Below are 26,711 nucleotides of genomic sequence, written 5' to 3'. Positions count from 1 at the left end.
TAATACTGATGCACTCCTAAGTTTAAATGTATCAGGCCTTCATGTATTCCTTAATAGAAAAAAAAAACATGTCTGCTTTTCCGATTTCCCAAAAAGCCGAGCGAGAAAGAGTTAGGGTTCAAAAGATGAATTCTTAATATTCTTCATTCACGTGCACGTTGACTGAAATGAGAATCTCCATTATGAGGAGAAAATGATAGTGTTGATGTGGAAGTCACGGCGCTCTAATAACACGTTGAGCGCGCCATGTGCAACTGTGTCATTATGAAGTGAAGGGAGACAGAAAAAGAGGACTCGGTGTTTGTGGGGACGATATGACATTTATCAGAGCGTGTGTTAGTACGCAACCTCACAAGAAATATCTCCCCTTGTTGTGCCAATGGATAAAGAGGCTACAAGTCACAACAGCATCCTGAGTGTGATAGCTGCCAAAAGTTCACCTTCTACATCTGTGTCGTTTGGAGAGCAGAAAATGGCGGGGTCCTGATAGGATTTCAAGCAAATGAAAGGATGACTATGCTAAATGCAATGAACAGAGCCAGTGCAAATAATAAGGAAATAAAGAGAGAAGTAACTGGATGAGGCTTTGGGTTAGATGTATTTTTTGATGAGTTCAGGCTCGTGCATGACTCCGTAGTATTTATTAAGCCCCAAAACAGTTCTATAGATATGGCAATGCACGTGAACTGTATTCTTGATCATTTGAAACACTTGCTAAGAACTTGCTTTTTTTGGAAACGTTTCTACAGAAACTGAACTAATTAACAACAGTAAAAACTAATTGAACAAAACATTATTCATGACTCCCCATTTCAAAAGTAATAATCCGGTAGTTTGTTGTGTGTATGGAATGATATGGTAAGAGGAGCTTACCATGAATTTGGTTTTTCACAACGGCCTATTGAGCGATGCTGCATTTACAAAAAGCGTCCGACAAATATGGGTTTCACACGACCGCGCGAGAATATGGGCATGTGACTGCCTGTGACTGCATGCATGATATGCTCGGCAATATGCAGTGGCTTAATAGTATCACCTTCGTCATGTTTTTTGTAGAGTTTATTTTGACGGCACACTGGCCTGGACAAGGAGGGTTGTGTCTTTGTCGTTGCCATGGCGACAAACTCGGACGCCACTCAAGCGTGTGCAATTTGGGCAACGGGAGATTATGGCATGTGTCTGGGCTGTGCATCTCTTTGCAGGAACGCTCAACATTATATCCAGTTCTTAAAAATGACACAATTTTGTCCAATTTAAGCCAAATAATAATTGAAGATTCTGTTTTATAATCATGGGTGTATGCAGCAAGGTAACTTTTAGATTACATGAGCAATTGCTGCCAGATGCAGGCGGCAGTCACTGTTAAATGTGTACTCAATTCAGCTATCAAAAATAATTCTGCGACATTTTTGTTAGTTTAATATTAATATCACCGTTAGTAAGTAAGAAGACCTCAATTTGCATATGTTACATAAACAGCCAAGACAGATTCAAAATCACCATTGATCTCGCTCTGTGGAGGCATCACACAAAGAGAAAGAAAAAAATCGAACAAATTGCATTCAAGGGATATTCATTGAAAGGGATGTTGTGTTTGAGGTTTGTCTTTTGTGCATTTTTCCCTTAAATCATGTTTGTGTGCGTGTGTGTGTGTTTGTGCGTGTGTATTGGGGGAAGGGTCACTCCCCGCGGCTGTGCTCATGCCTCAGTGGCATCGCATCTACAGGCTTGTTCTGACACCATGTCTTCATCTGATTGTAGGCCACACGGCCCCTAAGGGGCAGAAAAGTTGTTTGACGTTTCGACGGCACACTATGATCGGCACTTTGAGTGCAAACCTGGCTGCTGGTTTGATTGTACCTTGTAGATTTAGAATAGGACTGAGTTGGCCTTTCGGTTCAGACCGAGCAAGCGGGCTATGTGTTTGGCTTCCCTACAGTCGATGGTTGAATGAAATACTCTAACCTTGACCAGAAAAAAAGTATTTATTATCACTTTTGCCTGGGACAAAATAGACAGTATGCTGTTATCTGGTGCCTTCTATATGATTACACAAACATGTTTGCTCTACTTTGATAAGGCTTGTGAAAAAAAAGTGTCTCAAGACTAAAATAAAGTTGATGTTAAAAGCCCAACAGGAAACGTTTTCTTTGATACAATATTATACTTAGACCCAACATATTTGTCTTTTTTAAACATATTTTTATTTAAATAAAGATTTGACGATGTAAAATAGTGTATGGCAATAACAAACACAGAATCAACTCAATCATTTAAAACATTTGTGTCAACCACTGAAACATTCTTTTAAACAGGCAAGGAAAGATATATACAGGGGGGAAAAAAACAAAACAAAACAAGCAAGGAAGCAACCAGATATTTTGTTTGGGAAACTGTATGCTCAAGAAGCGACAGTGAGATAAAATATCAATTGGCTATAGGTGCGCTTGAGAAACTGCTCCAACGTTCATCTCTGGCGTGCTACTGATTGATGCCTTTAAGATTGGGGCCTTGAAACGCAGACCACGTCACCTTGGTCGTGGCTTGTGTCTAATGCTACAAATGAAAGGTGATACACCCCTATCCTGGAATCATCCCCCCATCTCCGTGCAAGACGGGAACACAGGAACCGTGCACACTGTTGCTAGGCAACATGGTCAAATCCAGTCTTGTTCCATTACCAGACAACTCCGGTCTTCTTGGTGCAGACCTACAAATCATCCGGTCCGCCATTAACCTAGCTGTCGACAGACACTAATACAAGAAGATGCAAGTGAATACGAGAACGGTGCTCAAGATGGCCGCTCAACGAGTACGGATAATACTTTTGTTGTTGTTGCAAATGTGTTTTAAGGAAGGCGAAAATAACAAGGTGGTAAAAGCCATTCTGCAAACAGGACCAGCCTATTTGAGAGATTCTGCTCCCCCACATTTAATCAGCATCACCTCAGGACATTTGCGTTAACGCTTCCAAGGCAAATGGGGACATTCCTAATAACTCAGAAAAATGTTGCATAACCATCTACAGGCCAAGTTTCTTCCAGGAACACGTGAATGTCAACAATGAAGTAAAGAGGAATGTTCAGAGGACGTTGCTGGGATATGGATAGCAGGTGTCTTAAGACGATGTGCTGACATTCAGCACTAAAATCAAGACTTATAGTTAAAGCCACCTCGACACTGGAAGGCTCACGTGAATGCTGAGTCACGTCTCCTCCCTTGAGTTTATCCTCCTACTGCCTTTGCAAAAGAACGCGCTTCTTGCCAAACCACTACCCTCGCTGTTACTTTCTCCACTGTCAGCCTTAATCCGAATAAAAAACAGCAAAAGGACAGCAAGGGAATCAATCCTTCAAGGACCTAAGCAAGTAGGCATAAACATAGAAACATAGAAATGACAAGACTGAGATCATTTCCAGGAGGCGAAGCAGGTGTAAGACACGGCTAACCTTTGTCAGTAATCGACCGTAAAGTATTCGGTGCACCTGCGCAACGTACGCTCCAATACAATGGCTGCGGCGACCTTGATGAAATAAGGTTGATCGTCTTTGTCTGGCTCTGAATTATTTGTTTTGCAGTGTATTCCGTTTGGTAGCGCTGATGTTACTCTGTCTTATGGAGTGAGTAAGTATTTTCCTGTCATAGACTTGTTAGAACACTCAAGGGGAATTTTGACGAAGTACTGTACACTTTGCAAGTATTTTTGCATTGATAAAGAAAAAAATAGAAAATTGAGTTCTACTGTAGTGTCATTTGAGAACTTGTAGTGTAGGCTTCAAAATTCCAAATCAAAACTCAGGTATCAAGGGTGAAGACAAACAAATAAAATTGCTGATGTTGTAAATATTTAGGACTCATTTGATATGAATACATATTTGAACTGTAGCTACTTGAGATTATGGGTTCGATCGATACCAATAGTTTGATGGTATTTTCATTATTTGATCTGTTTCATCAAGTTTTATGCAAATTATACTTTCTTAACTATGCCATAATAAAATTCCATCAGTGGAAACATAACTAGGCAATTGCGATCATACTCATATTCCTAATCCCAGGCACTCAAAGATGTGCTCCTCAAATACAGACCCCGATCTTCTCTTAACTTGTTTTGATGGGAAACCAAAATGAATAAAGGTAAAGGATTAATACCAGATCGTTGTTCCAATACAATACCGATATTCATATTAGTATCGATTCTAGTGATGTTTGGATCGATCTGCAAAGCCCTAACATATAGCACTGCATACCGTAATTTGGTAAATTCTCTCCAGATTTGTACACCTGCTAACGAACCTGCTATTTTTTGTTCCAATTTGGATGTTTTCCACTTAAACATGGTTCCAACCAGACAACTGGGAAAAGTGAAATCAATCACTCCCTGCGCTTAATTCCCGTGTTAAACATGTTGGCAGTGCCTTAGCTTAGCTTAGCTTAGCTTAGCAATGACTTGTCAGATGTGGAACTGATTTGCCACTCCGGAGGTTCTGATTACTGACTCAGGAGCGAGTTCACAGCTTGTTAAGCCCTAGTGCTAGTAGCCAACAAAGCTTGCTCCTAGTTAGCTGGCATGAGTAGCACCGGCTTGCTTCAACCGCATATGTGTAAGCGTGTTGCCGCAATGTTAGGTGTGTTTACGCTTTTTGGGACAGTCCCCTGCGGTTCGCAAAACCTTCTAAAATCTGTGGTATACAGGTTTGCCTGTCAATGTGTTAGTAAGTGATAAATTGATGACCGATAATAAATACTTTTAAAATTGTAATAACTTTCGGGAGCTATTCGTCTAAATATTTTGATAAGCTCAGGAGAAATTCTGCTGACGCTGGGAACACTGCACCTATTATTTTTGTTTGAACTTGGTTTAAAAGCAAATACCAACAAAATGCTAACATTTCAATTATTTTGAAATCATTTACTATAGAAAAATATAGTGAGTTATTTAAGTTTTCATTTAACTATAAGACAAAATGATGACCCTGGGAGCATCCTTAACATTGTTTGAATTTTACAGATATATGCCTAAACAATATTTAAAAAAAAAAAAAAAAAAAAACAATCAACCAACATCATGCAAATATGAAAAGTTGTTGAAAAACATGCTTAGCCGTTTCAACAAAAATGAATAGGAGTTTACAGTGTTATTATTCTTATTTGACAAATAAACTTTTATTAAAATTGATTATCAGCCTCCCCGATTACTAATTGTCGGTAACGGCCCGGAATTGAATGATTGAACGATTGTGCAGGTGTACCGAATAAAGTGTCTGATGAGTTGCTGTCGATGCCTTCAGGGCGGATGGAAAGCTTTGGCACTGCAATTAGAATTTCAAATGGGTGCTAATTAAGGTAATGTGTTTAAATGCCGCAATCACCCTATCCACGGCTCGGTCCACCTCCCTTGCAGTAGCCTTGTAAGGAGTCGGCCTAGCTGAGCTGTCTCAGCAGCAAATGATCAGTGTATATAGGGCCAAGTGACGGGGGATTTGTGGTGAAGAGCGTCTAGTCTATTGAAAAGCCACATCACTGTTCTGAACCATCAGCAGTTCACTTGTCCTCGTGCGCATCCACTGTGCGTTCACATGATGATGCAGCTCTTTGACTTCTCCTTGTTGAAAGAGGAGGAGATGATCTCTGTCTTAGCGGGCAGGTGTAGGAGTCTCTTGGAGAGGCGGCGGACTGGACTGGGCTTGTCGGTCGGCTGCAGTTTGTTCATGCAGGCCAAGGCGGCTGCGCGGAAAACACTGTGGATGCTCTTCTCGGACGTGAAGGCTGAGCACTCCAGATACGCCTCCGCTCCAAGCTGCTTGGCCCAAGAACAACCCTGCCATGAAGCAGAAATGACATGGCGAGTGAGTTACAACAGGGCACAGCGGAAGTAAAGACGCAAAAAGGGGAACTCGGACACACCTGCTCATGGGAGATGGGTGTCTGCTTCTGATTGGACAGCTCCATGCGTGTGCACACGTCCGTGCGCAGGTCTGTCTTGCAACCTATTAGCAGAATCCGTGTGCAAGGACAAAAGTCTTGGATCTCTGCTTTCCACTACAAAACAGGGTTCATTTTTTGGGGGGGGATGGAGAAAATAATTTGATTATTTGATGCGTGTGCATCTTTCATATTCACGATGTAGCAGTGGTTACCTTCTTCAGCGCGCTGTCTACTGTGTCAGGTCTGCTAATGTCAAAGCACAAGAGCACTGCATCTGAGTCACTGTAGCACAGAGGCCTAACATTGTTGTAGTATGGAGAACCTTCAGAGAAAAGGATAAAGGGAAAAGGATATATACTTCAGGGAAAAGGATATACATTTCACATAGACGTTTTATATACGCTGGTAAAAAATGCTGGGTCAACAATAATCCACTTTGGGTCCAAAATTGGGTCAATTAGACAATCATTGATTTCTGTTGGTTCAAACTGACCCAAAGTGTGGAAAAGGGGTTATTGCCCCCCACAATAATACGCTATATGCGGGGTGCATATACATGTCTAAATATAGCATTCAGATTTAAATTGCAGAATGCCAGGTTTAGAGAGCAGTGACGCACACAGAACATACTGTATTGTAAAGGCAGTTCTTGACTTGACTTCACCTTTTACAGTGCACCGTACCTGTATACATGTTTTAATACAATACAACATTACAATAGTTGCCTCCACTCTGACACAGTTTGAAAAAGTGGCCACTGCCTGACCTAATGTTTCTTAAATTAGGTCATGAAAATGATATAAACAATTTTTGGTATAACACATCATACACGCTGCATAAATGGTACAACCAAAATAATTTATGAGCATACTATTTTCTCTTCATAGGGATTGTGTCAATCACAACTAAGCAATAAGAGCACGTAGATTGAATCTGACAGAAAGACAGATAATGGAATCTATTTTGAGTGCCCAATCTCAATTGTTTTGGCTTTGCCCCACACAAAACACTGAGAAGTGTGACCATGTCACAATAATTCCTTGAGGGTATATCAAAAAGTGTCTACCGAGGACTACATTGAGCAGAAAAAAATCTACAGCTCATGCAACAGTCAGTATCTACAGCATCACGTAACACCCAAGGTATGATGTAAGGCCCGAGAAACAGGAGGCAGAGAAATCCAAAAGAAGAACAGTATGTCACACCCACCATGACCAAGTTACACAAAGGCAGGCTCCTTGTCTGCTTGCACCAACCAAACCTAAGTACATGGCTTCATTGGGAAAAAGAAAAAAAGCTCATTCATTGAATGTGACCTCTCTATTGCCATAGACAAAAAGAATGTAACATGAAACAAAAATGGAAGCGAATAGGAGGTTTGGCTCTTGGTTGACAGCAATGTAGAAAAATGTCAAACAAAACCAAGAACATGCACGGTCTCTATTGTCAATAATGAAGACCCATCCATCTATCTACTTCACAAGGGTTGCGGGCTTGCCGGAGCCTATCCCATCTGGCTTCGGCCAGTAGGCCAGGGACACCCTAAACCGGTTGCCAGCCAATTGCAGGGCACACAGACACCAACAACCAACCATTCACACACCAGATCACACCTAAGGACAAATTAGAGTGTCCAATACACCTGCCATGCATGTTTTTGGAGTGCGGGAGGAAGCCAGAATGCCCGGACAGAACCCACGTGGGCCTGGGGAGAACATGCAAACTCCACACAGGAAGGCCAGAGCGAGGTGGAATTGAACTCGGGTTCCTTTAACCGTGAGGCGGATGTGCTGTTCACTGACCCATCGAGCCGCGTGAAGAAGACCCATGGAAAGAAAAGCAATAAATAACTTTGTTGTCACTGTAAATAACCCTTATGTACTTGTAATGCTGACTTATCCAGAAAGTTTTGCTCAGTGGGAGATGAACACAGAAAACAATTATTTAGCTGCATAGAACATAAGGTGCACGGATTTTTTTCTCTTTCTCCTGACAGTGTCCCTGACTTGCCTTCTGTTCTCAGTAGGATATGACACACACATTCATACACATACTTCCACCCCCTGCATGGCTCAGGAAAGCCTTTCTCCCCAGTAAAACAAGTCTTCCGCAAGCCAACTGGCAGAGGTCATCCTCCTCCGAGCAGAATGCCGCAGTCAATGTTGTTATGAAAGAATTCCATCGGGGAGTAGATGGAGTTTACCTTATTGATCTTATTTACATAACAATTTTCATTATGTCAGTGTGCCACTTTGGAATTCCGTTTAACATGGGAAGGAACCACAGATTGTGTTATTAACAAAAACTCAGCAGAGCTCTCATAACTATAACAATGACAGTATTTTTCAAAAGTTGTCATAATATTGTAAGAATAACTGTTTTGTCCTGATTAGTGTTGAGGGCTGGTTTTAAGAACAATCAGATCGATTAAGAATGATCATGACTGTATGGTACTGATTCTTGATTAATCATGCCTCAAAACTCTTCAGCCAAAATGGCCACTGTGGATTTCGTTTCAAGCTAAAGGACACAAATATCGACTACTGTTTGGGTTGTAGAACGCCTGCCCACTCACCCTGTCTGAATGAATAATGCAGGAAATAGTTTAGTCAACAATTTATGCAGATGAAGATCTACGCTGACGTGAACCACGTTTGTTGTTTATCAGACATACTGTAGGTGAGCATATTACATTTTTTTTCAGGTCCTTATTTTATCAGTACCCCACACCACCGTCCAGCTGTCATTTTTTTCAAGCCGAAAATTATATCTGTTGGTTCGTTGGTCTGTCAGATAATCGGCGGATCGTCTGTCCATGTTTCACTCCCAATCATCATCGCTCCCCTCCATAATAATTAAACATACATCATCCTACTAAAAACATAAACACAATTAAACCTTTGAAAAAACTCCCTACAGCTTTTCCTTGAACAAAAGACAAAATCTAACTTTCAAAGCCTTCAGCTTCAATCATCCAACCCAACCAAATCATACTCAACTGGTACTGTATGTGTTCCCCCGGCGTGAGGCTGCAATAACCTATCATGTCCACTAGGAAGCATGCACGAACCGTGGTGATTCATCCAGATTTATCTCTCTGAAGACTTATATCGAGAAACTTATGTTTTTTGAAAACCACATTCACTTGTGACAAATATTGTCTGTCACATACACTATGAATAAAAAGCAAGATTATGCTTAACTTAACTTGCTAGATAATGCCTTTTTTTAAAAACATTTCTTACTGTTTAACTTGAATATTCTGGCTCTCTTTGTGATGTGCCCATTAGTTAATGTAATGTCACCTCCCAGGCATCCCAGCATACTTTATTCCACTATGAGCAAGCGATTTATTCATTCAAGTCATATTTAAAAAGCAAAAACACAAACACACACACACACACACAGACACACACACAAAACTTTTTCATAATTAATTAAAAAAAATAGCTTTTTACTTTAGGCCACTACAATGTACAATTTGTTGAGCAGGATTGTGTACAGTAAGCATTTTATTTCATGAGACCCTGACTAAAACACAGGGCGAGCATTGAAATATCATCCGTGCTGGCAAACTTAATTGAGAGGAAAGTGTTGCTTAGTGCAATACACACATTTCACAGAAATCTGGGTGATTTAACTGTGTGAGGTGACAATCCAAAACTAACAGCGGCAAGTGACACGTGGTGATGGTTACCATGACGGATTAAAATGACGGACCAAATCTACTGTTTCATTGGTCTTAGTTGGTCCAAATCTACGACACCATCAGTTTTAGTCGGTGGTTTTTAAAATGCTTTTGTCATTTGGCGGTCATTTTAAACATGTTTTTGTCATTCGGTGGGCCGATGGACAGACAGCCTGTGCATCAGTGCTGACAAACTCCCCACGTTTGTTGACAAACAATTACAAACGAACTGACACAACTACTGTACATGTACAATCTGTGTTATTTGTGCAACACTGAATAACCTAGAGCTATATTTGAAGACCTTACTTGTCTCTGGACAGACTGACAAAATGAGAAGGTAAAACTAGCCCCTCAAAAAAAATCAACATGGATCCTAAAATAAACAGTCGCAAGGGTTGTTGACTACGAAGAAAGGCAGTGAGAATGTCAAAATCGTGACATATTCTTACCTGACGTGTCCCAAAGACTAAGCTCCACACGTTGACCGTCAAGCTCCATAGAGGCTGTGTAGTTTTCAAACACAGTCGGGACATATGTCTGGAGCGGAGGAAATATTTATGTAACACAGCTTAAAATGAGAAGCTCTAATTTTACTGCAATACAACAAACACATTTTCTAGCTTGCAAGATACAGTACAATGCATTTGATTTTATCGTCATAATTTTGTGGTATCCTTCAAATTTATAGAGCTGTATAATCAAGCTGAATGTGTCAAAATGTTAGAAGCACCTCTCGGGTGATACGTTTCAATTCTGCACCACTGTGTACCAAAACCACATTTTGATGTTTGTTGATTTCCTCTTCTGCAGTTTAAATTTGCAACCAAGCTTTATTATATTTTTAAAGGCAGAATTTTTATTAAGATGTGGATGAGATACACAAAACAAGTAGTCTAAAATCGTCAGTTTGCAAATGCCAAGTTTTGACGTCACACTTTACATGCATGGAAGAGACACGTTGTACGTGAATGTTTAATATATTGGAAAATACATGTTTCTACTCTGATAAGGATTATAATTACAAAAAAAAAAAAAGGATGACAATGCTTAAAGCTACTGATGCTGATCAATGCGTGATGCAGAAATAAATCTTTTACCTCCGGGTAGCAGTCTTTGGCCAAGACTTGAAGCATGGCTGTTTTACCGCATTGGACATCTCCAACCAAGACTAATTTGCAGCGCGCTACAAAAGGCTGCGGAAGGCGTCTCTCCTTCATGCTTCGGATCAACGGTGGCGCAAATAATCAGTAGCGTACAACTGAAAGGCAGACAGTTTTCTGAATCCACGCGACGGTGGCTTTGGCGTCTCTCCGTGCTGATGCTGGGTGATAAACTAAGCAGACCACTGCGGGACTTTTATAGCGTGACGCCAGCCAATGGGGGCTTAGTCTGTGTGACTGCGTGCATGAGAAACGTTGTGCAGGAGAGAGAACGACGCCTCTATTCCAAAGGGTCAGAATTTCCACTTTTATCAGTCCATAAAAATGCACTCTGTTCAGCATTTTGTTAATAAAAAGTGTTTCAGTGAAAATTGCTGCATTTGAACGTCGCGTGTGTTGTGGCCACATTTGATGTCCTCAGTTTAACTCGTTGTCGCCAAAATTAACCAGATCTGACTCTATAACAAGTAATCTTAATGTGTTGGAGGAAACCTAAAGAGGAAGTCAAGTCCAAAGTTTCTTTACAATACCGTAATATGTTTAATGCTCTCCCACAAGTCGGCATTCGCGTCAACATTGTATTGGAGAAATATGAATTAAAATGCAAAATCAACATGTTTTTAACCATCTCAGAGTGTGGCCATTTTGGCACTGACATCACAATTGTGCATGGCTCAGGTAACGACTAATTAAGCATCAATCATTGTTTTCTTAGATTTGGCACTGTGACGTTCACCAGCTAAGGCGTGAACAGAATGAATCAGAACACAATGCTGATTTCAAGTTAGTGGGGCTGCATAAAGCATTGATTTATTGTAAAGAAAACGTTTTACTTGACTTTATTATTGTTTGAATTTCCAAACGTGTCAGACATTTAGCTCTACCTCAGTTCAGAAGGAAGAAGTTACAGAAGTCGGTTCCTTTCAACTGCCATCAAGCTTTATAATGTTCAATAACTGTACTATGAGCAATAACTTTACTATTAGCATTTTAGCTCACTTCTCTTGATTTTAGTCTCATGTTTAAATGTGCATTTGTGTGTGTGTATGTAAACATATACAGGAACATTTGATCACATCATTGTGGATATACTGTATCTGTTTTATTGGCTGTTGATGTCTCTTAAGTATGTTTAATGTATGAATGTACGACTCAAAGGCATACTGCTGCTGCTTCAACACCTTAATTTCCTGCAAAGAAATAAAGATGAATAAAGTATCTATCTATCCATCTCTCTATCGATCGATCGATCGATCTACCACCAAGCCATGAAACACAACTGTATAACATAGTAAAGCGCACCCATGTACTTAACTATAAACCATTCTATGTAGCATCTATCGTACATCCATCCGTCTATCCATCCATCCATTTTCTGTGCCACTTACCCTCACAAGGATTGCAGGGGTTTTGGACTATTTCCCAGCTGTCTTCGGGGAGTAGGCAACGAACACCCTGAACTGATTGCCAGCCAATCAAAGGGCAAACGAAGATGAACAACAGTCATTCTCAAAAACATATCTAAGGACAATTTTGAGTGTCCAATATACTTACCATGAATGGTTTGGAATATGGGAGGAAACCGGCGCACCCTGAAAAAAACCCCGCAGGCACGAAGAGAACATAGAAACTCAACAGAAGAAGGTCGGAGCTGGAAGCAAATCCACAACCTTTGCACTATGAGGGGACATGCTAAGCATCCTGCCACCATATCACCAGCATACTAACAAATGTTGTGTAGAACTAACAGTGGATCTTTCCAAATTGTCCTATGGGTGACCTGTGATTATAGTACTAATAGAATGTGAGCACTGCTCCAACAGGGCAAATGAGACTCAGAGCTGTTTTACCAATCTCAAATAAATGACAGATGGCTCCATTAATCTGAGGCATACAGTAAGAGAATATTAAAGTTTCAACCATTTTGAGAGGAAATAGAGCATGATGACATCAGCACAGCATCATTTCCAGCAAGCGCTCAGCTGTCACAGAGGCCCATGGCTTTTTGATGCCATAAATACGTTGAGGGAGTCTGTGATTGGGTGCTGTCAATCGTATGATGCCTGGCTCTATCACAAAAGAAATACTACTTCACTAAACTGTTCATTCTAATTATTTTTCTTTTTTTGTCATTGTATATACACAAACAAGACAAGCGACATTCTAGTCACAAATGTTTTGTTTATCATGGGCAATGGTCAGCCAAAGACTTTTTTAACAGCCCTCTAAACATGTGTTAGGAGGTTTACTGATTCTTTGGTCAACTTGCTCAACAGCAGATAACTATGACCTACATTTATCAAACACAACTGAGAGATACGTTTCCTTGCCTAAGTCTTGTGACATGTCGTGAGGCATGCATGTGAGAAAATAACTATAATATGACATCAAAATGTATTTTTATTTTTCTGTAAACTTACACTGAATTAAAAAACACGGACAAATGGTATAGCATTAAAAAGGCCTTTTTTGTTTAATACAGTGTTTTCCACATATTTTCCACAATTAGTCCCAAAGTCACCACATCTTTCCGTCTTGCAGCCAAATACGTTTATATAATTCAAGTGAGTGACTAAAAAGATCCAGCTTCCCTATTTTACTAAGTAAAATGGTGATGAATCTAGACAAAACATTCATTTAATGTATTTTTTTTTTTAATCTTCTGCATATTGTGGGTGCATGCATTATGCCAAAAGAAGAAGCAAAATGTGGACACAATTGGCAAAGGTGCCACTAAGCCAGCGACCCTACTGAGGATAAGCGGCTACAGAAAATGGATGGAAGAAGTAACATCCTTAATCTAGAGTAAATAATGAGAAAAGAACTATATTGAATTGGTTCGAGTGGAAATAGTGAAACCAAGTGGTCATTATTGCATAAATTTACATAAATATCATATATCATATTGACAATAGAAGCTCACCTCTACCGTGCTCTCTGGTTTGGATTTTTAACAAGTGTAGGCAAAAAAAAAAAAAAAAAAACTATGGTTCCTTCTCTTAATATCTGGACCAAGCATCTCAATGGAATACCGTAGCACCATTATACACATGCAAACTTACTGGAAAACAAAACACAAAAATAATAACTTTTGACAAAAATAGAAAAAATGTACTCCCTTAAATTGATAGCCTTTATGAGTTTTGAAAGGCTTTTAGCTTAGGCATTTAGCTTTAGAATGAACTGATGCACACAGACCTTTTGTTTGAGGCTCACCGTGTTATAGCATCACACACAGTACTGGATGGCAGGAGCTCATAGTCTTTCTTCAGAGCAGTGGTTGTCAAATGGGGTTACTAGTACCCCTGGGGGTACTTGAAGGAACTTCAGGGGATACTTGAGAATTTAAACAGAACAAACAAACTAATATGCAAAAAACATTCAAAAATAATTATGGAATTAATTAATTATTTCAGGAAAATATAAGTTCATAAGACACATTTTATATTCAGTAGGTTATTCAATTTCATTTTTGTACAGAGCCACATTTGCATACAATTATGGTTCGACCCAATTGTCATGTGCCACCTCCGTCACCTGTCAAGTTAATGATTTAGTTTTGTGAAAACATCTCTACTATGACCCTAAAAGTTGAATATTTTTCTGTGGATTAATATTAATTTGTAATTACTTCGTTTTAAGAATAGATCAGACACTTTATGATGATTACTTTTTTGAGGACAGATATTTACTAATAGGTAAGAATTTATTTTTATGAAGAGATCTCTACTGTAGTCCTGAAACAGGATGCTTTATGTTGAATATTTTTCTGTGGGAAAATATTTATAATTTTTTCTTTTTGAGAACAGGTCTGACACTTTATATTGTTTTTTGTGGAAAAATTTGTATTAACTAGAAAATGTAAAATTCCTGAAGAAATTGTGCGTGAAGGCGTAAGCGCTGAAAAGAGAGGGGTTGAATGGTGGAATGACATTGAATGTTTGAATGGGTTGAATCAGTGAAGAAATGTGAATATTACAAAGTTGGAACGGTTTGAAAAGACCAAATAATGCAGAAGATACAAGGGAAAAACTGAAAAAAGTGTAAATTGTGTGGCTAATCAAATGGCAAAAACATAAATTAATAGGTGTAAGGAACTGTATGGCATAAGAAAGAACAATCTTTAATATATAAAGTAGGAACGGTTTGAAAAGGGAAAATAATGTAAAAGATACCAGGGAAAAACTGAAAAAGTGAAAATGTGTGGGTATTCAAATTGCAAAAACATAAATTAACAAGTGAAAGGAAGTGAATGGCAATGAAAAGAACAATCTTGAACATATGAAGTTGGAACGGTGTGAATAGGCCAAATAATGTAGAAGATACAAGGGAAAAACTGAAAAAAGTGGAAATTGTAAAAACATGACTTAAAAGGTAAAAGGAAGTATATGGCAGCGGAAAGAACAATCTTTAACATATAAGGTTTGAACGACTTGAATAACCCAAATAATGTCAAAGATATTGGGTAAAAACTGAAAAAAGTAGAAATCGTGTGACAAAAATGTCAATTAAGAGGTGAAAGGTAGTGCATGCCAATCTTTAACGTATAAAGTTGGAACCATTTGAGTAGATTAAATAATGTAGTATGTAATATGGAACTAAGGAAAGATATTAATATGTATGAATGCTTTTTATTAATATTGGGATGATATGGATGATCCATAAGAAGAAATAAATGAGGTAAATGTTGTGAATGTGAAATGGGAAAGCTCAAAATGTGTAATGTTAAATCTCCCATTGGATATTAATATTGGAATGCTGGTGAAAATATGCAATTATGGGAAAATATTTATATGCATGAATTATTACAATGATCCATAAGGCGAAATAAATGAGTTAAATGTTGTCAATATGAAATGGGAAAACTCAAAATGTGAAATGTTAAATCTCCTATTTGATATTAATATTGGGGTATTAAAGTAAATAATATAGAATTATGGGAAAATATTAATATGTATAAATGATTGAAATGATGGGAATGATCCGTAAGGCAATATAAATGAGTTAAATTTCTTGAATATGAAAGCTCAAAATGTGAAATGTTAAATCTCCCATTGGGAATCAATGGAAAACCTCCCCATTGGAAATGAATTGTGAATTACTAAAAGGGTGAAAAATATGGAATTATGGCAAAATAATGGAAAAGATGAATGACTGGATTGATGGGAATGATCCCTAAAACGAGATGAATGAGCTAAATATTGAAAATGTGAAAAGTGAAAGCTGTAGATATGAACTGTAAAATCACTCAACGTTAAGTCAAAGGGATTTTTGGGGTGGAAAACAGGGAATTTGGGGAAAACCATAAATATTTGGAATGAGAAAAATTGAAGCAGTCGTCGTTGGAATAATATGAAATTGAAACAGTGTGAATCAGATGAACTGGGAAAGAGATTAAACGGAATATAATAAAAAGAGGTATAACATGTCTTGTTGATAACATTTATTCTGTGATCCAAAAGAGGACACTTTAGGTTGATTATTTTTGTAGACCAATACAAATGAAGTTTTAAAGGGTCTAAAGTTCAATACGCATGTTTTCATTTCCATCCAATTCAAATTTAAATGCAAAAATGCTTTGCACTGGTGGAGGTTCACTTGGCAGAAAATATATTTCACAAGGAGTACATCACTGAAAAAAAAAAGATTAGAAACACTGGTTTAGAACATAGCTGGGGTCTGAGATTATAGAGAATTATTTGCCAATCGCTAGGTTGCTTCAAGGACACTTCCAAAATTTTCTAACAGATTTTAATCAAGCGTCTCGGTCCAGTTGTGCGTTGATTGTGCGACGTGTGCTTTTTAACGCAATATTTTATGCTTTAGTTAAAACTCTTCTGCCTTCTACAGGTGGGCACCGGTAGTCGTTCTGAACACAGTTTTTAAAATTCTTTATGTAAAATAATTTTAAAATGCGGTGTTAAAATTTGATAGGACTCGTCAACAACCTCGGGGTTTTTCATTAAAGACCAGTATAGTTATACTCCGAGGTAAAATAACTTTCATACAGCAATCCTAAACAAAAGATTAATTCCAAATTCAAAGACCAACACGCATGACTTCCACACACATGCTGTAGATTTCAACACATACAGTATTGACACCCCTTTGGAGATGCGAACTTACGGCGACACTAAACTAAGAGGGGCAAAGTCGTCAGGGGTAATTAGGGAACTGGGGATACATTACCAGAAGGAGGTGTTTTTTTTTTTTTTTTTTTTTTTGGGGGGGGGGGGGGTCTTGGAGTCCGTATTGATAAGACGCGTTTTGGCATCGACAAACAAACAAAGGAAATCATGAGAAAATCGGTTAGCAGGGGGAAAAGTTCACACACAGTATTGCTTTTGATTTTTAACTCACTGTCGCCCCTATCAAAATGGCCGCCCCGCGGGCACATCGGTTAGCCAGCTGGCTTCCAAAACATGCAAGTGTGATCTCATCTGTGACTACACATCCCATAAAGCACAAGCCTGTTTTACCCATAAGGCACTTCAGGAATAGTTTTTCACTGTAAACGTCATTTATCTCAAACCAGAAGGTTGACACGTGAAAAATACAGCATCTTTTTGTTGGTCTTGAATAGCATGACCAAGACCATTTTTATTATTGCATTATATTCGCTTTACATCGTTATGCAAGGTCGCAATTTCGACTTCCGGCGATGTCATTGCTTTGCTCTTTTTTCATTGGCTCGGTCCGAAACACTTTCCCGCGCTGTTTTCGTCGCAAAACAACTGACCGTGTAGTCGCTGTTTGGTTCGTCGCGAAATTACTACATTCGATATATTAACGAAGTTTAACGTCGGCACTGTGACCGTAATATATTGCAAAATGCCATCAGGGTCATCATCGTTATTAAATTATGACCCAGCGAGTCTACCGGATCTACTACCGCTTTACTACCGACGACTGTTTCCTTACTCGCAGTACTACCGTTGGCTCAACTATGGAGGGGGTGAGTACCCATGCAGTTATTTCTCCTGTTGTATCTACTAGTGAATATCAATATAATGTCCAGGCTACAGTTTATGATGGTGAATGGACTGATACGTGTTGCCTATACAATATCTTCTTCTTTTTGTTCCCTGTTTGCAACATCAGTTCAAAAAAACTATTTCCAGAACCGAGAGTTCTCCTTCACCCTCAAAGATGACATTTACGTCCGCTACCAGTCTTTTACCACGCAGAACGAGCTAGAGAGGGAAATGCAGAAGATGAATCCTTACAAAATTGACATTGGAGCAGTCTACAGTCACAGAGTATGACGGCACCACGTGTCACCATTTTAACAATTGGATTTATTAATAATTGACTGTTTTATTTATTTCTGCTTACAGCCTAGTCAACATAACACAGTGAAGTCTGGAACCTTCCAAGCTCTGGAGAAGGAACTGGTGTTTGATATAGACATGACTGATTATGATGACGTCAGAAGCTGTTGCAGGTTCATTCAAACATCTGTGTATTTTAATTCCATTGGTTGTCGATTGATTAAAATTGACTGACCGTCAATTTTTCCTCAAACGTTGATTGCAGTGCTGCAGACATTTGTTCCAAGTGCTGGACTCTGATGACCATCGCGATACGAATACTGGACAGAGCTCTTCGAGGTTTGTCGCTGTTTGTTTATACAGTATATGTTCATCAATATCCAAAGACTAATTATCCCTACGTCATATTTTATGTGTGCTATATTCTAGATGACTTTGGTTTTCACCACCTCCTGTGGGTTTATTCTGGCAGAAGGGGGGTTCATTGTTGGGTGTGCGATGAAGCCGCCAGAACCCTTTCGGTGTCTGCTCGGTCCGCTGTGGCGGAATACCTCAGTTTGGTTAAGGTAACAGCGTTACCTGTCTTACCAAATAAAAACTGACAACACTGACTAGACGTTGCAGCTGCCTGAGTGCTGTCGATTTGCTTGTGTCAACTCGTGAGTCATTCTAAAATCCAAGTCCGTTTTTCTGCCTGGTTTTTCTTTTCTTAGGGTGGTGAGGATACTGTGAAGAAAGTGGTGCTGTCTGACCCAATTCATCCCTTTATCAGGTATGTTGTTTTGATATTTTCCAAAAGCTCAACTAAAGAGCCCCCCCCCCCCCCCCTTTTTTTTTCTGTAAATGTACTTTCAACAGAGAATCTCTGACAGTTGTGGAGGAATACTTTTCCATGTATGCATTGCAGCAACAGGACATACTGGGCCGGAAGGACTCAATAGAGAAAGTGCTGGCCCTTCTGCCTGAAGATATCCTTTTCATTGCATGTGTCTCACCTCTGCCTAGAGATAGGTTGATGAAGCCTTGTGAAACCTTTCATGTCTTTGCCATATTCATCAAATCATCAAAAATCAAATCAAATTTTATTTATATAGCCCTAAATCATCGAAGTCTCAAAGGGCTTCACAGAATGAAAAGAGGTCTTACAGAGACATCTTTTCAGTATAGGGTACACAACAGCATCCCCTGTCAAAGCTCCCAGAAGGGGAAGGAAAAACTCAAAAACCCCAATTTGGGGAAAATCAGAAACCTCCAGAAGGGACCACAGGTGGGAGGAGCCCCCTTCCAGGCCCACAGGTTGAAGTGGATGCTGCATGTACCAGACACAGAAACAACATAAATTACAGAAAACATATTGTGCTATATAGTGCATATTGATTTGGAAAAAGAGTAATTACCTCAAAGACTTATAAAATAGCCACACCGGTTAAATCTGGTGTTCCGATAAAGTTATAGTTGCTACAATCCTCAAAATCACAGGTGTCAAACTGATGGGGGCCACATAATTTTATGTGGCCTGAGAAATGCTAACTGTCACTTCAAGTTTCAGTCTAAAATACAAAATGTTCAATTTGGCTTCTACTTTTACATTTTAATTACAATATGGACCATGATAAAAATGAGTGTGACACCCCTGCTCAAAATGATTCGCTTAGTTGGGGTTTGTATTCAATAACACCAATACTTACAGCTTTACAATTATGGCTACTGACAGTTAGACTGTCAGTGGTTCTTAAAGTTGTTTTTTTCCCTGTGATTTATATAGCTGTCTAATGATCTCTCTAGAGCTATATGTAAATATGAAAGTAACAAAAAGAAAAAATATATATTTGTTATGAATCAGCATTTGTGCACCATATTAATATCAACATGAAGCGCCCCCCTTTGGGATCAGATTAAAGAACTTCTTATACAAAATTGTGAACTTAATTTTAAACAAAACTTTCAAGTGGCATAATGACAGTGTGGGTCAAATCATTCTGATTTGGGGGGACTGGGTTTTTAAGGATAATAAAATTGAGCCGCCTTATGATTATAAAATCATTTTTATGAATTGACAGTATGTTTTACTGAAACATTCATATAATTTTTGCATAGATTTTTCTTTACGTCTGCTTTCAGCAGTTGAATGCTTGACACAGTGCCAAATATTTGAATCCGATATGTGATTGTTTCTTATGTAAGTGGGGGCATGAAGCCATACCTCGCCATCGTGCAACTCCAGAGATTTGAATAAGGCTTTTGAAGCACTGCTTTGTGTCATCCGTTTCACTCGGCTGACATGGGCTCCTGAGTCTTGGTGTCAAATATCCTATCTTTACCTGTAACTTTTTTTTTCTGTGGTTGCATATGAAAATGACTAACCCTTAATTTGGCCTACATGCTCGAAAAGAGTTACAGCAGGACTTCAAAAATGAGAGGAACCCAGAAAATAGGTGGCATCTCATTGTGGAACAAGCCATCAAGAAACAGGTTGGTCATTATTCTCTTTATTAAATCATTTCACCGTTGTTATCAATTAAGATGAATGAATTGCTCTTTTCTCTTTTTCTTCAAGGTGGCTGGCAAGAAAGGCCAGCACTTTGAGAAAGAAATCATGCTGCAGTACTGCTACCCAAGACTTGATGTGAATGTCAGTAAAGGAGTAAACCATTTATTAAAGAGCCCCTTCAGTGTCCATCCCAAAACAGGTAAATATGAGGAACTTTACTCTTATTAGATGGCACAATGTGACTTTTTTTTTTTTTAAACAACTGCATGGTCAGGGCGCATCTCCGTTCCCATGGACCTCACAGAACTGGATACGTTTGATCCCTTCAACGTACCCACAATCAAGTAAGCAACAATTTAATCCCTCAAGTTGTGTGTCCCCTACAGTTTTGATGTTTGAATCTTATTGTAGTTTGATCTGCGATGAGTTGGATCGGGTGAAGGCGGTTGAGGCGGAAGACAATGAAAACGTAAATGTCAAGGAAAATGAGGATGAAGCTGCAGAGAAACGGAAAACTAGAGGTGACATATGTTTTTTTTTTATTTAAGATTACTCGTCCAAGAATATTAGGGTACTCACTTATGACCGTTTCACCATCACGACGCAAAATACACGCATGGCTAGTGGAACATTTTTCGAAGTGAAAGGTATCCATGTCAATTGTCCTTCGCCTGTTAAGATGTAATTTCTGTAAGTTTACGAATATATTATTGGTCTGTCAGAAATGACTGGAATGTCACTATTTTACGCGCAACCAAAAGTTATAGTTTGTCCATCCATCCATTTAAAAAAAAAAAACAACATACATTTAAATCAAACGTAACTAGAAAAAAAAATCTAACGTAACTGCATCTCGTGACTGTTTTGATGTCCGAGAGCAACAGTTTGTGGCAGGGCTGACAGTGCTACAATGATGAATCAAGTTAGCTGTTATGCTGTGACACGCTGCCAGCCATGACTTCAGAATGAAAGGCATTCATATAGATATTTTTTTTTTGTAAGGTAAGACTTATTTTGAAATTTGCCTTCTCGTCGTATTGTTATATATAATTGTATATAATGTTGCTGTGATAGGCTTGATATATTTATCGTGACATGTAGACCATAAGAATTTTATACAACGGATGATGTGTAGAAATGCAGTAAGTAGGATGGGCAAAGAAAAATCCATTGAGGGATTACTTCATGATTAAAAATGTAATGTGTTAAATGATTTGCTGATAATTTATTTATTCATTTTTTAATCCTTACATTACAAAGTTAGAAAGCATTGTTTTGTTGTCTAAGGAATTCTGGCACCCAATAGTAATCTAAAATTAACACCAAATGAAGGCACACTTAATTGCGATCTTTTCACAGACTACAAAAGAACCAGTCTGGCAAAATACATCAAGTATTTTGATCATTTTTTGGATGGAGTTTCTCAATCTTGGAAGGGAGAACTTCTCAGAAAGAGTGGTATGTTTTGCTCGGTAAATTAATGGAATTGCTGGTGTTTAATATTGGACTAAAGACACAAACGTTTTATTGTTTTACTTTTCTTCAGATCTTCAAAAGGAATTCTAAGATGGCTGTGCAAACCATCTTCATTTTGAGCTCCTCTAAGGTTGCCCTTCTCTGAGAAACGATGACTTAATTATTCTGCTTTGATATACCTTTAAATGCACTCTGTACACCAAGCAACACATTCATAATTAAACCTTAAAAAGAATGTTGTCTTCGTCGTCATGTTGCTTGGCATCGACTTTTAGTTGTACAATAATTTCTAAAAATGCTATTATCTGATGTGGTTGAAAACTTGCTATAATTGCATGTAAAAGGGTCTACAGGGACATGGTATGTGAACAACAACGTGACAAGATTTAAAAAAAAAAAAAGATCTGTCATTATGCAAAGTTTGGAAAGTCCACTTCAATCTGACTACAACTAAAATAATTTTGTAAATGGGATTAAGTATTTTGATGAAACATGGCCTGTATGGGTAAAATTGCATTTTTGGGCAACCTCCTCTTTTGTGCTATTTTGCCTATTGAAAATCTGGTTAAAACATATACACAATTGAAGAAACCCGTACAACCTAATTTTTCTCCTCATCATTCTCCTCATTTCCCTCATTTGTCTCCTATGAAAGAAGCCCTTTTTCTGATTAGCTCGAAAGTTTTTGATCTCCAGGCAGGTGTTTGCAACAATAATATGAGAGTCAACAAAGTTGAGGCCCTTTACCAAGTGACACTTTTTCACTGCGTTTTTCTTCTTCATACAATTCAAGGATGAAAACATGACACAATTCTTTAGGAAAACCAAAGAAATTAGGTCTGAACTTGAATTATCCATTTTTATGACCAAAAAAAATGTACTGAGAATCATGAACGTGTTTTATTACCAGATCATAAGATGACTCTAACAAATACCATTCATCCTTCAATTTTTTATAGCTGTGTCTTCCAAGAACACGTTCACAAATTTGCAGTCATAACATAAGTTGGGACCATCCACCAAACGCAAAGGAGATATTGGGTTCACATTTCTCTGAAACAAATTAAGAGCCATCACAGCAAGTGGAGAATTGCTTTGATTACAGTAGATTATGTTTTACTGCTTCCTTTCACGTACGGCATAATCTTTCCTGTATTATCCAGAAGGTGCATTACTGACCAAATTCTTTTCCCGGGCCAATTAGGATAAAACAAGTATTTATTTTTCCACAAAATGTATTTGCAATCCCACAATGGGGTGTTGTGTGGACTAAAGTTATTTTTGTAGATCATTCTCCAGTAATGTAACATCTGTTAATGGAAGGTGGATAGTTTGAGGGGAGGTTATTTAGGTCAAAGTCACATCTCAGAAGAAAATGAAGACCTCTTACTTGATTAGAAATATAGTTTGGGATATCAAACCACAAACTTTCTTCATTGTTCAAAAGATATCTTAGCCAGTTTATTTTTATAGTGCCATTAATACAGTCCACGTCAATCGGTTATATATATCTAGCAAGACATTCCATTATAGTAAGAACATTTCGATAGGTTATAGAAATGTTCCTTTGAGACCAGATATTTAAAAGTGTTTTACATTTGTCTAAATTCTAAGTGTCATTATCTTTGGTTATATGTACAGTATCCTTAAATATTTAACTGTTGACATCACAGGTGCAGTATATTATTTATAGTTAAAAGAGAAGAATCACGGATTGGGAAAAGATCATATTTTTTAAGGTTTCATTTTAAGACATTTGCCTTTGAAAACAAATCAATTGTGTTGATGTTGTCAGGAATTGGGCACTGCGGTTTTTGTTGTTGTTGTTGTTTGTTTTGGATGCATTCGTTATAGTAATCCGGAAAAGGAAATTGCTTCCAAACCGGATATCCGCTTGGAACTGGGGTCACAAATTCTCTCTCTCAGCCATCTTGGATATAGCATTCTGAGTAGGTGAGTATCTCTGGATTAAATCTAATGTCATCCGTTCATTATGTGAAGAGTAGAGTCTCAATCAGTGGTTTCGAACGATAACTCCAAGTAGTAGTATTATACGCTAAGGTTATTTTTCCACCTGCGTTAACTTTCCCAACCATTATGTAGCCATTTGTACTGTTGGCAGTTAACCGGCTCAAAATGGGGGAACGTGATGGCTCTTGAATTTATGTGCAGGGCCCCATTAGTAGCCCGACACTTGATAATGGCTTTCACATGTTGACAACTAGTCGCTCGTATGCTACGTTATTTTTCAGTTAAAAGTAAAGTTGGATTTAGCCACCAGCATTACTAGCAGCATAAAAAGTTGTTTACAGCGTAACGTGGCTGTGGAGGCTAACACAGCTAAAGCATGGCATGTTTTACCGGCTCGACACGTTTTAGCAACCACGATTAACTTGGAGAATTGCGGAATTATTTTCGTTATCTAGACTGCAGTCCATATGGATACCCACATATCCACGTTTATTCCTGGTGTTTTGTCAAACGAGGTAATCGCTGCGTCTTTTATCAGCAACCATGCCTGGCGAAGCAACAGAAACGGTCCCTGTCACGGAGCAGGACATGCAGCAGCCACAAGTGGAAACTGGTTCGTATATTTTAAGTTAATACCAAGCATGTTTTAAAAAAAATGCTTTTTCCAAAAGCAACACACGTGGGGTCCTGGTCTTGCACTCGATGGTGCCTGTGAATAGACTAAATTTTGATATTTTATTTGCGAGACTGAATTAACTTTAGATGATATATATTGGGAGTGCGTGTAACAGGTGATGGTCATTTTGGCCGTCAGCTGCTAGGTAATGCACATTTGTCGCTAACTCGTTTTCCAGAGAGTAACCTAGGATCCCCTTGTATTTGATCAAAGGTGTTTGGTGCTCTGCTGTGATTTTTTTTTCTTCCCTTTCCCCAAAAGCATGTGTTGTTTACTAAAGGCTTTTTCACAACTAAGACACTTAATCATGCTTCTAATCTTAAAGCATGTGATATTTTAGCTGCAGGTTTTCTCAATTTTTCCACCTCACCGTTTTACGTTTATATATTTATTATGAATAATAAAGTTACAATTTGCAAAAATAGTTTATTATTAAAGAGTCTCAAAGTATTAAAACAAATGCAGAGATACAAGGAAATTGCCAAAAGATAAGAATTACATGTTTAATAGTGCTGCAACAAGGCCCATAACAATGAAAGTTCACACAGCCAGTCGTGCATTGCAGTGTTCGCAATGAGCATTTTGCTTGGCAGTGTAAAAGCCAAGAAAATCACAGCCAATACAGTTCAGTTCATCGCATTAGAGGAGCAACCTTGTCTTTGGCAGTAAAAGTTGGCTTATGGTCATGGTGGGCCCTTCTCGTCATTATTTCTGTGTTACAATTATACCGTGTCGTCACAAGGAGTTATGTGACCACCTGCTCGTAATTTTGATGAGGCGCTCCCCCTTGGAGTTAAAAACGGACATTTGGACTTCGTCTATGTGTCCGATGTCACTTCTTAGCCATACAGCATAGTGTGTTGATGCTAGTATTACTTCACAGTGTATGTGGATCACATACAATGCAACATGTGTGAGAGGCAAAAGAAACAAATGTTTATCACTTGGAATCTGCTCATCTTTTCTTTTTTTTTTTTTAAATGCAATGAGCGAAATGTATAGTAATGCATTTTTAATATTATATAGGACAGGAAATTTAAATTATTATTCCTGAGCAGCATTATTTTAGGTTGCACCACTGATGTGCAATAAAAATGTTTTAAAAGTTTAACTTGGGCGAACCACTACTCTGAGCCATTGATTAATTTTATTTGTTCACGTTCTTGACCCACATTTTTGCTTGATAGACTGTGTTAATCCTACCTCGGTATGACATAAAACACACCATGAAAATAGTGTATGAAAACATGTTAGCCAAGTTACGTGCGGTAGTTAGCTGCAGCAGCAAATTTAGTGGTACTGAAGCCAACAAATGTAGCGGGCAATGTAATTGGCTGCTGCAGCCGAGGAGGAACACCACTACACGCTGCAATTTGCCCTGTTAAGGCAGATGATGAAGGATGGAAAGTAAACTTACAGTACGTGTTTTGATATAATTGGATGGTTTTAACTTACTACTACTACTAATAATAATGTCGACATGGTTGCCGGCCTAATGGTTGTCAGTTTATTGGCCCATGCCTAACTACAATGTCATGTATATCTGAACGGAAATAGTGAACGTAAAATGGCAAAATCCACATTGTAGTTGAATGATTATTGATCTTTTTTTTTTTTTTTAAACTAAAGTTTTTTTTGTTTTGTTTTGTTTTTTTACTAAATTCTCATACTTCCGATGAAATTGGATGTGTTCAATCAGAAAGAATGCATGTACTGTATACGTTTGTTGGCGAGCAAAATCGGTATTGCTTACTGAAGGTTTGTTTTGATTTTATTTACCTAATTATTTTTATTTAGTGGTAAATGTTGTAACAAATCCTACATCATATAATTTGTTTTGAAATAAAACTTTTTGTAATGTTTGCTAGATATAAAAAAAATAAATTTTAAATTATTTTGTAACTGTAATACCACAGTATCGTATACTGTCAGAATCTGATATCATCCCATGCCTGGTCTCAGCTTTCATTTACTTGCTGCTAAAAGGGTCAACTTGTAATCAAAGTTTATGGGAAATAATAAATCGGTACCAAGGTCACCATTGTGG

The 26,711-nt window shown here is 38.3% G+C and overlaps 2 protein-coding genes across 3 annotated transcripts; one reads left to right on the top strand and one right to left on the bottom strand.

The window, feature by feature from the left end:
• Positions 1-1,966: 1,966 nt before the first annotated feature.
• Positions 1,967-10,944, bottom strand: LOC148427764 (rho-related GTP-binding protein Rho6-like). Its single transcript, XM_088406324.1, has 5 exons — positions 10,717-10,944; positions 10,069-10,156; positions 6,141-6,250; positions 5,908-6,042; positions 1,967-5,821 (listed from the first exon to the last, which is right to left on the bottom strand). The coding sequence occupies exons 1-5, from the start codon at positions 10,834-10,836 to the stop codon at positions 5,576-5,578; spliced, it is 699 nt and encodes a 232-aa protein (XP_088262450.1). The 5' UTR covers positions 10,837-10,944; the 3' UTR covers positions 1,967-5,575.
• Positions 10,945-17,308: 6,364 nt separating this feature from the next.
• Positions 17,309-22,246, top strand: prim1 (DNA primase subunit 1). 2 transcript variants are annotated; one of them, XM_088407825.1, is made up of 13 exons: positions 17,309-17,734; positions 17,881-18,038; positions 18,117-18,223; positions 18,316-18,389; positions 18,480-18,616; positions 18,764-18,822; positions 18,909-19,020; positions 20,433-20,522; positions 20,608-20,740; positions 20,816-20,885; positions 20,953-21,062; positions 21,901-21,999; positions 22,088-22,246. In XM_088407825.1, exons 1-13 carry the CDS (start codon positions 17,611-17,613, stop codon positions 22,105-22,107), a joined length of 1,293 nt encoding a protein of 430 aa, XP_088263951.1. In that variant the 5' UTR covers positions 17,309-17,610; the 3' UTR covers positions 22,108-22,246. The 2 variants fall into 2 exon arrangements, with proteins under 2 accessions (XP_088263951.1, XP_088263952.1); XM_088407826.1 differs by lacking the exons at positions 21,901-21,999; positions 22,088-22,246 and adding an exon at positions 21,426-21,881.
• Positions 22,247-26,711: the final 4,465 nt, after the last annotated feature.

Source organism: Hippichthys cyanospilos, chromosome 2 (genome assembly GCF_059441005.1).
Source record: "Hippichthys cyanospilos isolate Australia breed blue-spotted pipefish chromosome 2, RoL_Hcya_1.0, whole genome shotgun sequence".
Lineage (NCBI taxonomy): Eukaryota > Metazoa > Chordata > Actinopteri > Syngnathiformes > Syngnathidae > Hippichthys > Hippichthys cyanospilos.
The sequence above is the reverse complement of the archived record's forward strand: the minus strand, read 5'-3'. Positions and strand labels throughout refer to the sequence as shown.